Source organism: Mus musculus, chromosome 7 (genome assembly GCF_000001635.26).
Source record: "Mus musculus strain C57BL/6J chromosome 7, GRCm38.p6 C57BL/6J".
NCBI classification, from domain to species: domain Eukaryota; kingdom Metazoa; phylum Chordata; class Mammalia; order Rodentia; family Muridae; genus Mus; species Mus musculus.
This window is the reverse complement of record NC_000073.6, coordinates 24328083-24343223: the sequence shown is the minus strand read 5'-3', so window position 1 is coordinate 24343223 and position 15141 is coordinate 24328083. Positions and strand designations below refer to the sequence as shown.

The 15141-nt window shown below is 46.7% G+C and overlaps 1 protein-coding gene across 1 annotated transcript; it reads left to right on the top strand.

The window, feature by feature from the left end:
* The first annotated feature begins 9258 nt into the window (after positions 1–9258).
* On the top strand, positions 9259–10144 carry Tescl (tescalcin-like). Its single transcript, NM_001163810.1, has one exon. It carries the CDS (start codon positions 9326–9328, stop codon positions 10019–10021), a length of 696 nt encoding a protein of 231 aa, NP_001157282.1. The 5' UTR covers positions 9259–9325; the 3' UTR covers positions 10022–10144.
* Positions 10145–15141: the final 4997 nt, after the last annotated feature.

Below are 15141 nucleotides of genomic sequence, written 5' to 3'. Positions count from 1 at the left end.
GCCAGGCTGCCTTCAAGCTGACGATTCCTCTGCTTCACTGTTTGTTCCCAGGACTGGGGTCACATTCACCATCACACCTAGCAAAAAATGAGTTTCATTCACTTGTTTTGCTTATATTATTAATTTATAACAAACTATATATCTCTCTCTATATATCTATGTATGTATATATACCTATGCATGTATATACATACCTATGCATGCATGCATGCATGTATGTATGTATGCATGTATTTAAATATATGTGTGTGTGTGTGCACGCGCGTCCACACACGTGTGTGCACGTGTGCACATGCTCACACTTGCAGCCACGAATATGTGTGGAAGCCAGAGAATATCTTGAGTGACTTGATTCTTCCTTTCCGCCATGTGGGTTTTGGGGCTGTAACTCAGGTCATTAGATTTGGCAGCAAGCACCTTTACCCACTGAATCATCTTGGCACCTCCACCCAAGCAGTGTTTTAAAATTTAGTTCAGGTCTCACTCACAATTTAGCCCTGGCTGGCCCTGAACTTACAGAGACTCTCCTGTCTCTGCCTCCTGAGCGCTGTGATTAAAGGTGTGCACTGCCATGATAGGCTGCTCCAAGCAATGGTTTTCAAATGGCTCATTAACCAAAATGTCTTTGTGACCCAATAACTGAAAAATAGTTAGTATGCCTAATTTCAGATGATGCCATTAATTTAACATGTGGTAACTGTAATGATCTTTCAAAAATTAGCCCCCAAGTCACGTGTCATTTCACCCAGCCAATCTCTGTCCCCATGTGTCATCTGCCGTGAGATTAGTTTTCGAGGACTTGGCTTAATGCCTCATTGGAAACCAAGTTATGTATGCTGTGCGCCAATATTTTCTTTTGTTATTATCACACACTCGGCTTGGCTTGTCAATATTTCCTCCTCGGAGCATATTTTAATTTTTAAAAATTTAGTGCAGTGGTATACATATGTTCACACTGTTGTACAAACCAACAATATTTGGAAGATTCCGTGTTGCAAAGGGGGGATTCCAGGCCTATTAGGCAAATTCCACTTCTTTTACCCTCACTCCCCCAAGGCCCTGGTGCCTTGCCACAGGCTGGATAATTTACAAAGCGTAGAGGTTGCTTTAGCGGGTGATTGTGGAGCCTGGGAAATCTAAGAACAGGGCTTGGTGGAACCCCTCTCAATGTGGCTTAAGATGGTGAGTGAAGCACATGGTGAGACAGGTAAGGTGCCTCCCTTTACTTTTTGCCTGTGTTATGCATGTATACATGCTCGCATGTATGTGGGTACAAGCGCACACATGTGTGCATACACACAGAGACCAGAGGTTGATACTGTCCCAGTCATTGTTCTCCATCTTATTCTTGTTAGTGTGTGCATGTGTGATGGGTGTGGGCACATCCATGCCACTGCGCATGTGTGGGTCAGTAGCGGCATCCACTGTCTCTTTTTGTCTCTATGTGGAGTCTGGGATCGAACACAGCTCACTAGTCTTGTCTGGCAAGTGTGTTTACTGGCTGAGTCATCTCACTGTTCCTCATCTTACAACTTTGACGAAAGGTCTCTAACTGTTCCTTCCTCCGGAATCCTCCTGTCTCCATATCCCCAAGGATGTATTACAGGATCTTGATACCACGTCCCACCACGGTGCCTGGCTACCATGTCCAGCTTTTTATAAAGGCGCTTGGGAGTTGATCTTTGGTCTTCATGCTTGCACAGCAAGCCCTTAACTTGCTGAGCCATCTATACTCTCTTCTCTCTCTCTCTCTCTCTCTCTCTCTCTCTCTCTCTCTCTCTCTCTCACACACACACACACACACACACACATTATATGTATATACACAGATATTTTTGTATGTCTATATGTATATTCATATATATATGTATATGTATGTATGTATATAATACAAGTATTTGCCTGAAAGGATGTATGTGCACCACATGTGCATATGTGGTGCCTCAGGGGCCAGAAGACAGCTTTGGAGCCCCTGAAACCAGAGTTACAGAGGGTTGTGAGCCATCATGTGGGTGCTGGGAACAGAACCTGGGTTTTCTGCAAGAATAGTAAGTGCTCTAAACCACTGAGCCATCTCTCTAGCCCTGTTTTTTATTTTCTTGAGATCTCATATAGCCTAGGCTGGCCTCAAATCTGCTATGTAGCCAAGGTTGACCTTGAACTTCTGATATTCCTGCCTCCACATCAAAGATGCATAAGGTATCACACCTGCCATATGCAGTGTTGAGGGTCGAACCCAGGGTGTGATGCATGCCAGGCTAGCACTCTACCAACTAAACTACATCCCCCAGCCCTGTTTTTCTTCAGAAAATCATTGATACCACCATGGGGACCCATCTGGTGACCTCATCTCAGCCTCATTACTCTCAAAGGCTCCACTGTCACTATCATTCAATATAAACCTAAAGATGAAGCTTCTGACATCTGAGATCTGGGAGAAGACCGGAAACCAGAAGCACCGGTTAGGAAACCGGAAGTACCCGTCAGGTGGTCTCCTACTTTATTTCTGTGCCCAAGATTCTACTGCAAGCCTTACACAGGCGGAACTGTGGGTTCCTTCTCCTTTTCTGACCGGCTCTTTTCACTTAGCCTAGTATTCTCAAGTTCCAACCCCTGTACAATAGCCTTGTTTTTCTTTTTGAATTTTTGCTATTGTTGTTTGTTTTATTTTTTTTTTTTTTTGAGACAGGGTTTCTGTATGTTTCCCTGGCTGTCCTGGAACTCTCTGTGTAGCACTGGTTGTCTTGAGACTCACAAACGTTGTGTCTTGACACAAAGATCTCAGAACTGATGACCCTCTTGTCTCCCAAGGATTGCTGGGATTACCACCACACCTGGCTTTCTTCTTCTTAAAGACTGAATAATATTCCACTGTATGGGCCTACCACTTTTCCTTTGCCCATCCATCAATGGCCACGTGAGTTGTTTCCATATGCCACCTCTAGTGGATGAACGTAGGTGCACAGATGTCTACTAGGAGCCTCTGCAGAATTCTCTTGGATATACAACGAAAGGTCTTTGCTTGGGGTGTTGTACACTATTACAAGTGCAAACTTTATCTCCTCCTCTTCAGGCTCGCTTAAGGGGTGGTGCTGATGAAGTGATATTAATCTCAAGAGGCAGGGCAGGTGGAAATAACTTACGTCGTGGGGATTCCACCCTGATGAATGGACTCACACTGTCGATGCTCCGAGTGAGTCAGTTCCTGTGATACTGGTTTAGTTCTTACGGGAGTATGACAGTATTATGGCAAGGTTACTCCACACGCTTCTGCTTCTCCATCATACTGTGACACAGATAGGATTGCTGGGGGTGGGTAGGGGGTGCTTGGCAGGACTTTTGTGCTATCCTGGATCTCTCATCTACCAGCATTTTGGGGCAAATAAACCTTTCTTCTATGTAAGGTGCACAGCCTCAAGTGTTTTCTTACAGCAACACATGAAAATACCATCTTTGTTGTTGCAGTGCAGGCACTCCTGGGAAGTAGACTATGAGGTAGTTGATGAATTGGCAAGACTCTGAGACCAACACCTTCTGGAGGGAAGAGAAGAAACTGGACTAAGTAAGGGTAAAGTCAAAGTGTGCTTTAGTTTCAACACTAGGTTCAGTGTACCCCAGGGGAGTCTCCTGTGAGACATGTAGACCCTCATTTGATGGAGCTGTATCCAAGGGCTCTGACATCATCAAGAGTCTTTCTTTCTGAAAAATGTGCATGCATGTGCGTGTGCACCATATGTATATGTGTACACAGAGCCCAGGAGTTACCTGCTGGAATCTTTCCTTTTCAGGCCCCCCACACCTTATTTTGTTTGATTGCTGAGACAGGATTTCACTATGTGAACCAGGCTGGCCTAGAACTCACGTTGCCACCACGCCTGGCTCACGCACCTTGATTTCAAGAGCAGACTCTCTCAGGCTGGTGAGATGGCTGAGCAGGTAAAAACCGATCACCAAGCCTGATAGCCTGACTTCCTTCCCAAGACCTGACGTGAGAGAAGGGAATAACTGGCTCCCTCCTGCATACCCACACAATAAATAAATGTAAAAGAATAGAAAAAAATAAATATAAAAACAAACCCCCCAAAAGGCAGACTCTTTCCCTGAATCTGGAGCTCACTGTCGGGCAGGCTGGCTAGTGAGTGCCGGGAGTGAGATGCCCTTCCCCTGGGGGGGGGGGAATTATAAATGTGCACCACCACCCTCCCTTTTAACATAGTGCCAGGTCCAGAGTCAGGGCTCCAGGGCTAACAATCTGACCTGAGCTATCTCGCCAATCCTCAGACTTTTTTCTTTTTCTTTTCTTTTCCTTTTTTTTTTTTTTTTTTTCCTTTTTGGTTTTTCGAGACAGGGTTTCTCTGTGTAGCCCTGGCTGTCCTGGAACTCACTCTGTAGACCAGGCTGGCCTCGAACTCAGAAATCCTCCTGCCTCTTTCTTTTTCTTTTGAGAAAGAGTCTCATCTTGTAGTCCAGGCTGGCCTGAAATTTGCCCAGGTTGGCTGCTGTCCCATGATCACCTAAGCCCCAGACTTCCAAATGCTGGGATGATGGACTTCCACCACTGACTTAGATCCCCTGGAAAGAACTTGGTGTGAAATCACAGTGCCCACCCCATCCTCTACTCATCTTTATCTTTTGGGCTTTTTCTTTTCTTTTTCTTTTTTTTAAATGGAGCTGGAGAGATGGTTCAATGGCTCACAGTACTGTTTATTTTTCCAAAATGGGCTTCCATCCCAGCATCTACATGACAGCTCATGACCATGTGTCTTTACAGTTTCAGGGAATCTGACTCCCTCTTCTGGCCTCCGTGGGTACTGCATGCACGTGGTGCACAAACAAAATACATAAAATGAAGAAGGAGAAGAAGAAGAAGAAGAAGAAGAAGAAGAAGAAGAAGAAGAAGAAGAAGAAGAAGAAGAAGAAGAAGAAGAAGAAGAAGAAGAAGACATAAAATGAAGAAGGAGAAGAAGAAGAAGAAGAAGAAGAAGAAGAAGAAGAAGAAGAAGAAGAAGAAGCAGCAGCCGCCGCCGCCGCCGCCTGGTGTGGTGGTGTATATTTTTAATCCCAGCACTTGGGAGGCAGTAGCAGGCAAATCTCAGTGAGTTTGAGGCCAGCCTTGGTCTACATAGTGAATAGTAGGCCAGCCATGGCTACACTTAAATAAATAAAATAATAAATAAAATAAACCTATTTCAAGTGTAACCTGAGCTTACACCCCGTGACCTACAGAGACACTAAAGCTCTCAGGGTTGGCTGCCGGGCTGGAGAATGTCTCAGTCCACATCGCAGGCTCAGGTGATGGCATGATCTTAGGAGTTCCCCAAAAGTCATGTGCTAAAGGCTCGGGGACAACAGTTGAAATATTATTGGGAGGTGATACTGTCAGCTAAAGCAGCAATTTTCAGGCAGAGAGATGGCTTGATGGGTAAAGGCACTTCCCTCCATGAACATACAGACGTGTGTCCATGCACGCACATGCACACACCTCCCAAACAAAAGATAAATGCAACAAAACGAGACAGCTTTCGAGACTCTTTCACCTCCTACTGCAACAGCTTCCCACATTCTCATCTTGATAACTTTTCTTCTTCTTAATGGATGGAGTTGATGAGGTGGGTTTTGCAGCAGGAGCTCATATAGCCCAGGCTAGCCCCAGTCTCCCTATAAAGCTAAGGCTAGTCTTGAACTCCTGACCCCTACCATCTTTACCTCCAGAGTGTTGAAATCACTAGTCTGTGCCATATCTGACTTTGCAACAACTTGACAGGTGTGAAATAGAGTTGGTATTTTATCTTGGAATTTTAACAACTTAAGTGTCCAGGTAACAGGTCGCAGGGTTATAGTAATAGTTTATTTTTACACTGAGGAAACGTCAGCAGCCATCGCAGCTGTGCTCTGCACATTCCACCCACTTGCATGTTTTGTCATTCTTAATGGTAATTGCATGTTCATTAACATGCGGCAATTTGCAACAAGCAAAAAGACTCGTGGATTTAAATTTCCGGTCTGGTGCAGGGAACAATTACCCAGTGTGCTGGGTGTGGTGGCGCCATGTCTACAAGCGCAGTTCTCAGGATGTGGAGATAGGAGGGTCAGGAGTTCCCTGCGTTGAAACCCAGTCTCACAACAAAGCCAGTGGGGCTGGAGATGTAGTTCAGCGGTTAAGAGCACGGGCTGCTCTTCCAGAGGACCTGAGTTCAATTCTCAGCATCCACATGGCATCTCACAACTGTCTGTAACTCCAGTTCAATGGATCTAATGCCTTCTTCTGACCTCTGTGGGTACCAGGCATGCATGTACATAGACACACACACAAGCAGAACACAGGTACACATAAAAAAATAAATTCATAGCTAGTTTTTAAAACCAGTATAAAATACCAAAGACTAGAGAGGTGGCTCCATGGTTAGAGCACGGGCTGCTCTTCTAGAGGACCTGAGTTTGGTTCCCAGCCCCCACATCACAATCGCCTGTACCTCCAGCTTCAGAGGAACCTAAACCTTCTTCAGGCATCTTTGGAAACTGTACTTGTAACACACACAGACACAACCCCTTAAGTAAAAGGAAGGAATACAGCAGTTGGGTATGGCTGTGCGCACACCTTTAATCCCAGCACTGGGGAGGCAGAAGTGGGTGGATCTCTGTGGGTTCAAGGCCAGCCTGGTCTACAGAGCTAGTCCCAGGACAGCTAGGGCTACCCTGTCTCAAAAAGAATCTTTTTTTTTCTTTCTTTCTTTCCTTTTTTTTTTTTTCCAAGACAGGGTTTCTCTGTGTAGCCCTGGCTGTCCTGGAACTCACTCTGTAGACCAGGCTGGCCTTGAACTCAGAAATCCACCTGCCTCTGCCTCCCAAGTGCTGGGATTAAAGGCATGTGCCACCACTGCCCGGTTTAAAAAAGAATCTTAAAACAAGAAATATCAAATAAAGTTCATGTTAGGTACCATTAGGAACTTGAGGGAGGATCCCCTGTGTCTGGTGAGAAAGCATGAAGAAGGCAGGATCTTTTTGGACAACTTAGGAAAGAGGCCTTTAGTTGCTAAAAGCTGAATCCTTTTGAAGTGGAAGCAGAAAGCCAGCTTTCTCCGTGTAATACACAAGACACTTTGTCGCCACCTGCTGGCCACAATAAATCTTAAACCACACTTCCAGATTAGCGGGATTAGTGAAGGACTAATGACAGCGTCTCATGAGCCCAAACTGGTCTTGAAAACACTAGGTAGCTAAGAATGGCTTTGCACTCATAATTCTTTCTACCCTGGATTACAGGCATGCACCACCATGCACAGTTTCTGGGGTGCTGGGGTTCAAACCGAGGGCTTTGTGCTAGGCAGGCACTCTCCCAGCTGGTAGATGTGGTAGATGTGTAGTATGCTAATTAGAGGAGAGGAGAGTTCAGGACCATATGAAGAGATGATGGGACTGGGGGGGGGGGTGTGTCAGGAGATTCTGACCTAGGAGCCAGGGAGACCCCAGCTGTGTTCTGCAGTCAGTCTGCTTTTATGCCCTCCCTCCCACTCTCTGCACCTATCCTGTCCTTTCACTATATAGACAAGGACAGATGCCACCGCTTTCTCAGGTCCCTACCATCTCACTTCCTAGGCAGAGAGCTGAAGTGAGCTCCAGGAACAGCCCAGGACCCGAATGACTACAGTGTGACTCCCTAGGGAGTCTATTTGTGTTCACTCCAATGGAGAATACCACAAAAGAACCAAAAAAAAAAAAAACAAAACAAAAACAAAAACAAAAACAAAAAAAACAACAAAAACAAAAACAAAAAACAAAAAACAAAAAAAACCACTGAAGGAACTTATTGAAATTATCGGAGTATGCCTGAGGATTCACTTGAGCAGCGAGGGTGATGACTGGCAAGAGATGCATCCCTGGAGTTTCCTCTCAGGTCGACCTGCTGCCCACTCTGCTTCCACTGTGTATGGAGCAGGAGGGAGAGGGTTGCTGTGCTCCTATGCATCCAATGCTCCTCCCATCTACCGACAAGAGAATGATAGTAGCCGTGCCTTGTGAGAGTCTCCTGCAGGTCATCACAGCTTCTCTGATTCCCAGACATGGACGGCCACATCCTGCCTGGAAGGCAGAGTTCCGAATGGGAGTCATGCACTGTCATTGTCGTTTGGGTCCTAGTTCGAGAGCCTGCTGATGGGGTATGATATGGAAGGAAGTGTAAGCAGAGTAAACTCTCCCTTCCCATGTAGGGGTCTGTATAGTAGAGCCTTTGTGTGTGGCTTTGAGTGGATGTATAGTAAAGCCTTTGTGTCTGGGTTTGAGTGAACTGTTTAGCAAAGCCATTGCTATGTTTGGATTAGTGAGTAGAGGCTGAGAAATTGTTTTGTGACTATTTGAACCCTGAAGAGATGTCTCCCTGGAAAGTCTGTACTTGGCATGACATGAGAGCTTGCAGCTGCACAACCTTGGTCCTAAGACACTCCTGGGCAAACATGGAGTTCTTACTTGTGATTATGGCTAGCCATGGTGAAACGGGACTGAGATTTGTGTGGGATGTCTGCTCTCAAGGGCAGCAAGAGTAAGTTAACTTTGGTAGCTGAAACCCTTCCCAGCTCCAATTAACCTTGTATGATGTTTGAATAAAGTAACTGGAGTGAGCTAGCTGTGTGTCAGTCTTTTCCAAGAAGGCTGAACTCCTCTGTTCCTTTAGGAAATGAAGGCTTGGCATCTTGGTGAGCTTCTCTGAGCTCTCCCCTCCCCTCCCCTCCCCTCCCCTCCTTCCTTCTCCTCTCCCCTCCTCTACTCTCCCCTCCTATCCTCTCTCCTCTCCTCCCCTCCCCTCCCCTCCCCTCCCCTCCCCTCCCCTCTCCATCCTTCCCTTGAATGACTTGGAACTCAACTGTGCAGATCATGTTGTGCTCAAACTCACAGAGATTCTCCTGCCCCTACCTCCTGAATGTTGGCATCACTGGCCATTTTAGCATCTTTTGTAAGACAAAGACACGTATCTTTGGTTGTCCTAGGAAAACCAAAGCGTGCTCTCTCTTTTCATATATATAAAATTATATAATGTATAAAATATATAATAAACATATGACACATAATAGATGTAACATGTAACATAATATATAATATGCAATCTATAATACGCAATGCGTAATATACAACACATATATAATATTTATTTCAATATGCTTCATTTCACTGAATTTGGAGAGGAAAGAGCCTTCGGGGATTGTGACGGACCTGCCCTAACAGAGGTTGCTTTGATGACCTAATAAATCAGAACGGCAGCAAGGTGAGACCGACCAGGAAGCCCGAACCCTTCCACTGAGCGCCTGAGGTCGTTCCGAGCACACGGGGCACCATGGGCGCCTCCCTTTCGTCCAAGGAGGAGTGGGAGCGCGAGAGCAGGACCGACTTATGGTGGGCGCACATCCAGGAGGTGTTGAACAAGTGCGACTTCAGCTGGGAGCAGATCAAGCAGCTGCACCAGAGGTTCAGGCTGCTGAGCGGGGACCAGCCCACCCTACAGCCAGAGAGCTTCGACAACATCCTGGACTTGGAGTTCAATCCGATCCGCTCCAGGATCGTCCGCGCCTTCTTCGACAACCGGAACCTGGGCAAAGGGACCAGCGGTCTGGCGGAGGAGATCACCTTCCAGGACTTCCTGACCATCATCTCCTACTTCCGGCCGCTGCGGCCCAGTCTCAACAAAGAGGAGGCGGAGCAGAACCGCAAGGACAAGATGCGGTTCCTCTTCAACATGTACGACCAGGACGGCGATGGGATCATTACCCTGCAGGAGTACCGCCGGGTGGTGGAGAGCCTGCTGTCGGCGCACCCGCAAGTGGAGAGAGACACTGTGCGCTCCGTCGCCAATGCCATCGCCCAGGGCGCCTTGAAGGAGGCGGCCAGGGCGTCGGACCAGCCGCTGATGGCGGGCCAGCAGTATGAGGGCATCACCTTCGAGGACTTCGTCAAGACCTGGAAGAGCCTCGAATTGGAGGTGAAGATGCAAGTCAGCTTCCTGAATCTAGAAGCCACGGTCTTATGCCAGTGACCGGCGGGCTGCCACACCCACACTGGAGAAGCTGCCCCTTGAATCCGGCAGACTCTTGCAGCAGCTACAGGGTACATGGGACTTGATGGATTTCATCTCAAAGAATAAAGATGATCAAAAGAGATGAGCGGGGCGTGGCTGTGCTTGCCTTGAATCCCAGCACTCAGGAGGCAGAGGCAGGCAGGCAGATCTCTGTGAGTTTGAGGCCAGCCTGGTCTATTGAGTGAGTTTCTGGCAGGCCAGAGCTCACACAGTGAGACTCTGTGTCAAAAAAATAGAATGAATAGAACATAAATGTACCAATGGCCAGTAAACACGAAAATCGTAAGCATCCTTTGCCCATCTATCTCATGCAAGGCGCAATGGCTATCAATAAAATAAATGGTGGGTAGGATGCAGGGGCGCGAGGGAAGGAAATATGTACACACGATGACTGGTAGGGATGTAAATTCGTTCAGCTTCTATGGAGTCAATATAGAGAGGTTTCTGGAAAGCCTAGAACTAGAACCATCATATGACCCTGTGGGAAGCCGCCCTCACACTCGCCGTTACAAGATGGCGCTGACATCCTGTGTTCTAAGTGGTAAACAAATAATCTGCGCATGTGCCAAGGGTAGTTCTCCACTCCATGTGCTCTGCCTTCACCGAGTCGACAACTCGGCCGATGGGCTGCAGCCAATCAGGGAGTGACACGTCCTAGGCGGAGGATAATTCTCCTTAAAGGGGATGGGGTTTCGCCATTCTCTCTCTTGCTCTGGCTCTTGCTCTCTTGCTCCTAAAGATGTAAGCAATAGAGCTCTTGCTCTCTTGCGCTCTGGCTCCTGAAGATGTAAGCAATAGAGCTCTTGCTCTCTTGCTCTCTGGCTCCTGAAGATGTAAGCAATAAAGCTTTTGCCGCAGAAGATTCCGGTTTGTTGTGTTCTTCCTGGCCGGTCGTGAGAACGCGTGTAAGATGACCCAGCTATGGATGTACACCCAGAGGACCACGTAGATGCCAAACATCTGCACAGAGTGCAGCATCACTCAGTATTGCCACCTTACAGAACGAGCCCAAGTGTCCCTCTGCAGACGAATGAATGGTTAAAATGTGGTATATATGGGGTCGATTTTATCCATCCATGAAAACAAGAAACAAGCCAGAAACGGAAACACTACTCATTTGTGGATCCTAGAGTTTTATATAGATAACATGAAGTCATAGGATGTAAAATCGCCAAGTAGCCTGGGGAATGAACAGGGAGGAAAGGGGGTGGAGTCACTGTGGTCAGAGTACAGAGCACAGGTGTATGAAATTGTCTCTCGTAACTCATCACTGTGTGCATCAGACAGACCCCGGTGAAGAGAGTACCAGGGCATGCTGTGAGCATGCCATTAGGCTTAATGTCTTCTTGCTTGGTGAAAGAGCAGATTTGAGCAGTTAAAACTAGCTCGTTACAAGTAAAAGTTTGTCAAACCTAGCTGTATCCTCGTTGCTTGGACAAAATACTTAACAGGCACCGTTAGGGGGGAAGAGCTTGTTTGACTCAGAGTTTGAAGGCACAGTCCATGGTAAAGCAGGCCATGACTTTAACTCAGGGTTAAGCTATTTTTTTGTTAGTGGTGTCACTGTGGCATGCATTTGAGTGTCACGTCGTAGCCCAAGATGGCCTTGATAGTTGAGGGTCACCTTGTATTCCCATCCCCACTTCCCAAGAGCTAGAGTTACAGGCATGTGCCAACACGTCAGCTGTGGATGAGAGAGAATCCACAGGGCCCCTCCCCCAGATGAAGAGCTACTGGCGATCACTGGCTGTTGAGGAGAACCCATTTCCTTCTGAGATGAGGTCCCCTTCTCTCCTCACCCCCATAGGTTACCCAATCCCAAGTGGTCAGCCTTAGACTCAGATACATATGTATGATCAACACTGGTGGACTCTGTTGTATTTATGTACACATATATAACAATAATAAAGACATCTTGGATTTGAGAGTTAAGGGGTGGGGGATGGGAGGGACTGGACCAGTCTTGCTCAGGCAGCAAAGCTGTTGAGATATCATGGGTGCAGTGTCCCTGTCATATCTAAAAGACACTATCTTGAAGCAGGTGCCCTTGTCTTCTGCCCTCTTTTCTGCAATGCTCTCTGAGCTTCAGGTGTAGGGGTTGTGTTGTAAATGTATCACTTGGAGATGGACAGCCATGATCCTGTATACCCTGCATTTTGACCAGTCGTGGATCTCTGTGATAGTCTATCTGCTTCAGCTCCTCCGATGAGGTGGGGGAGAGCTACACTAAGCAGGCCAGACTTGTATGCAGGCTCCATCTTTGTTTTGTTTTTGAGAGAGGATTTCTTTATGTAGCATTAGTTTGCCTGGAACTGGACATATAGACAGGCTGGCCTCAAACTCAACAGAGATCTACCTGCTTCTGCCTCTCAAGTCCTGGGGTTAAAGGTATGCACCACACCTGGCCAGGCTCATTTGACAGTCCTTGAAAGAGCTACAACACTTGATATAAGAGAGTCTAGTTTCTTTGTTTCAATAAATAAATAAATAAATAAATAAATAAATAAATAAATAAACCATTGTATCCTATTTTGTATTTATTAGTTAACATTTTGTAGTTATGAGAATTGACCCTAGGCCTTGTGCATGCTGAGCAAGTGCTGGGCCTCCAAGTCCCATCTCCAGCCCCTTCCACACTAATGTGAGCACTTGCTGGTTCCTGCAGGCCTGTTGTTAGCACAGCAGCAGCCTGAGTCTTTAAAAGTCTCCTGCAATAATTTTCTTTTTGTCATTGTAGTTGAGAAAACATTAAAAATGTAGTCTGCCAAATACCCCCTGGAGTTCTAAATTATCCCTAAAAGCTGCTGCTTTGATGAATATGCATGAGTGAAGATAATAATAAATTTGCATACAGGCGCTTGAGTTCCCTGAGGGGCAGTTGTTTCCTTCCTTTCCTTCAAGCAGTTGTGTTGTTGTTTGTTTATTTAAATTTTGGGGTCAAAATCTCAAGTATCCTAGGCTGGCCTTGAACTCACTGTTTTGCCTAGGATGCCCTTCTACCTCCTGGCTCAACCTCCTGAGTGCTGGGAGCATAGGCATGCACTCACAGGCTTGATGCATCTGCTCCGAACCAAACTCACAGCTTTCTGAATGCAGGCAAGCACTTTACCGGCTCAGCCTCATCCCCAGTCCCCAGATCTTTGCTTCAGATCTGAGCACACACAGATAGGATGACTTCTGTTCGTGGGAAGGATGCATATCCCCGAAGGAAAGAGAGCTGGAGAGCACTGTTTCACTACCACTGTCAGAGTCCTCTGGGCAGTACCAGAATCTATGATCTTGCTGGTTGACTGGCTTGTAGAATAAAAAGCATCTCATTGTATGGAGAAACACATTGGTTTCTTATGAAAAAGCCACTTTGGGCTCTGTGAAATCAGCCAACTAGAAAGTAGAGAGTGTTTCTACCAACAAGCAAGCAGACAATAGGTTAGACATTCAAACATTAAACTGAAATTAAATTTAACACGTCCAGGAGGCTCTTGGCTGAAAGAAACTATGGCTTCATGGGGAAAGGGCTTTCATGCAAGGATGAGGACTAAGTTTGCATTCCCAGAGCCCACATAAAGCCAGATATGGTACTGCACACCTATAATCATAGTGCTCCCGAGATCACAGTGCTCCCCAGACCATAGTGCTTCCAGGGATACCTGGGAGGCAGAGACAGAAGAATTCCTTAAAGCTCCAGGGCCTGCTTGCTTGGCATAGCAGAGGCTAACAGCAAAGAGACCCTGTGCCAACATGAGAGAAGGTAGGGACACTTGGTACTGGCCTCTGGCTTCCACATACATGCTGTGGTATTTATAGGCATGAAGATGTGCGTGTGCGCGCTTGTGCACACAGACACACACACACACACACACACACACACACACACACACACGTGGGTGCTGTGACATTATGTGCCTGTTCTCACAGACATGAAGGTACACATACACACACCACATCACACCACACCACACACAAAGACCTTAGAACACCTAGGTTAGACAGGGATCAGCCACAGTTGATGACGGACAGTTTGCTTTTGCAAACAATGTTGACTTTTCATGTGGGCCCACAGATAACCAATGGGTAACAAAAACCAGGCAGAAATAGCCATTTGTCCCTTGGGCCAGAGTCTTGCTCAGCTGTGTCTGTTGGCGAGTCATCCTCAGAGTGTTCGTACAGCACCAATAACTCCCCGTTCAAGGCCAACGACACTGAGATGGTAGGATTTCTTTTTGACGTTTCCCAGGGACATTGTTGACAGATTACTGTGTGCTTGCTTTTATAGTCTGCTGTTTGAGACCTCTGGTGTCCAGCAGTCTCCGGTCACCTTCTTAAACCTCGAGTCTTCTAGGCAGCGCTCCCCATGAGGAGGTTGCCACTGGAAAACAGTCATCTTGTGGGAACCAAATCACCTCAAACAACAATGCCCAGAGCCTTGCAGAATCAGAGTAGAAATAATGACCAGTCAAGCCACAGTGTGACCCAGAGCACTTAATTATGTGGACCTCTTGGCCCTGGTTCCAACCTTCCTTTTTTCCCCTCACATAGTATATAGCCCTGGGTAGCTTGCTAAGGAGACCAGGCTATCCCTGATCTAACAGGGATCCACCTGTCTCTGTCTCTGACGTGTTGGGATTAAAGGCGAGCAGTGCCACACCTGGCCTGTTTCGGTCTTTTTTAATGATTATGTCCATTTACCTGACGACTGCACTAAGGACGTTGGGTCCTCCTTTGTGTTTCCAATGAAGCTGTCTTGAGTAAATTTGTTTTCTGCTTTTCATCAATTTTGGGTTTGATTTTGGGAGTGTGTGGCCAGACTTGATTTCTTGGGACGACAAGTCAGGCTTTCTGTGTTTTAGGGCTCTCATATTGCTGCTTCCTGTCAAGGCCAGTCTGGGGTAGGGGCCAGGGCCTTGGAGTGAAGGTTTAGGTTCACGAGCACAGACTGGAGTTATCAATCAAAAGGCGGTGTGTGCAGTCTGTGGCACACTTGACAGATCCTGTCTGAAACAGTAAGATCACAGCATCTGGGGCTCACTGTCAGCAATGACTTTGGTAAGTCTAATCAAGCTACCTGCCTCATTGGGACC

Coding starts and splice junctions, on each gene's coding strand:
- Tescl (NM_001163810.1), top strand. CDS start 9,326: ATGGGCGCCTCCCTTTCGTCCAAGGAGGAGTGGGAGCGCGAGAGCAGG.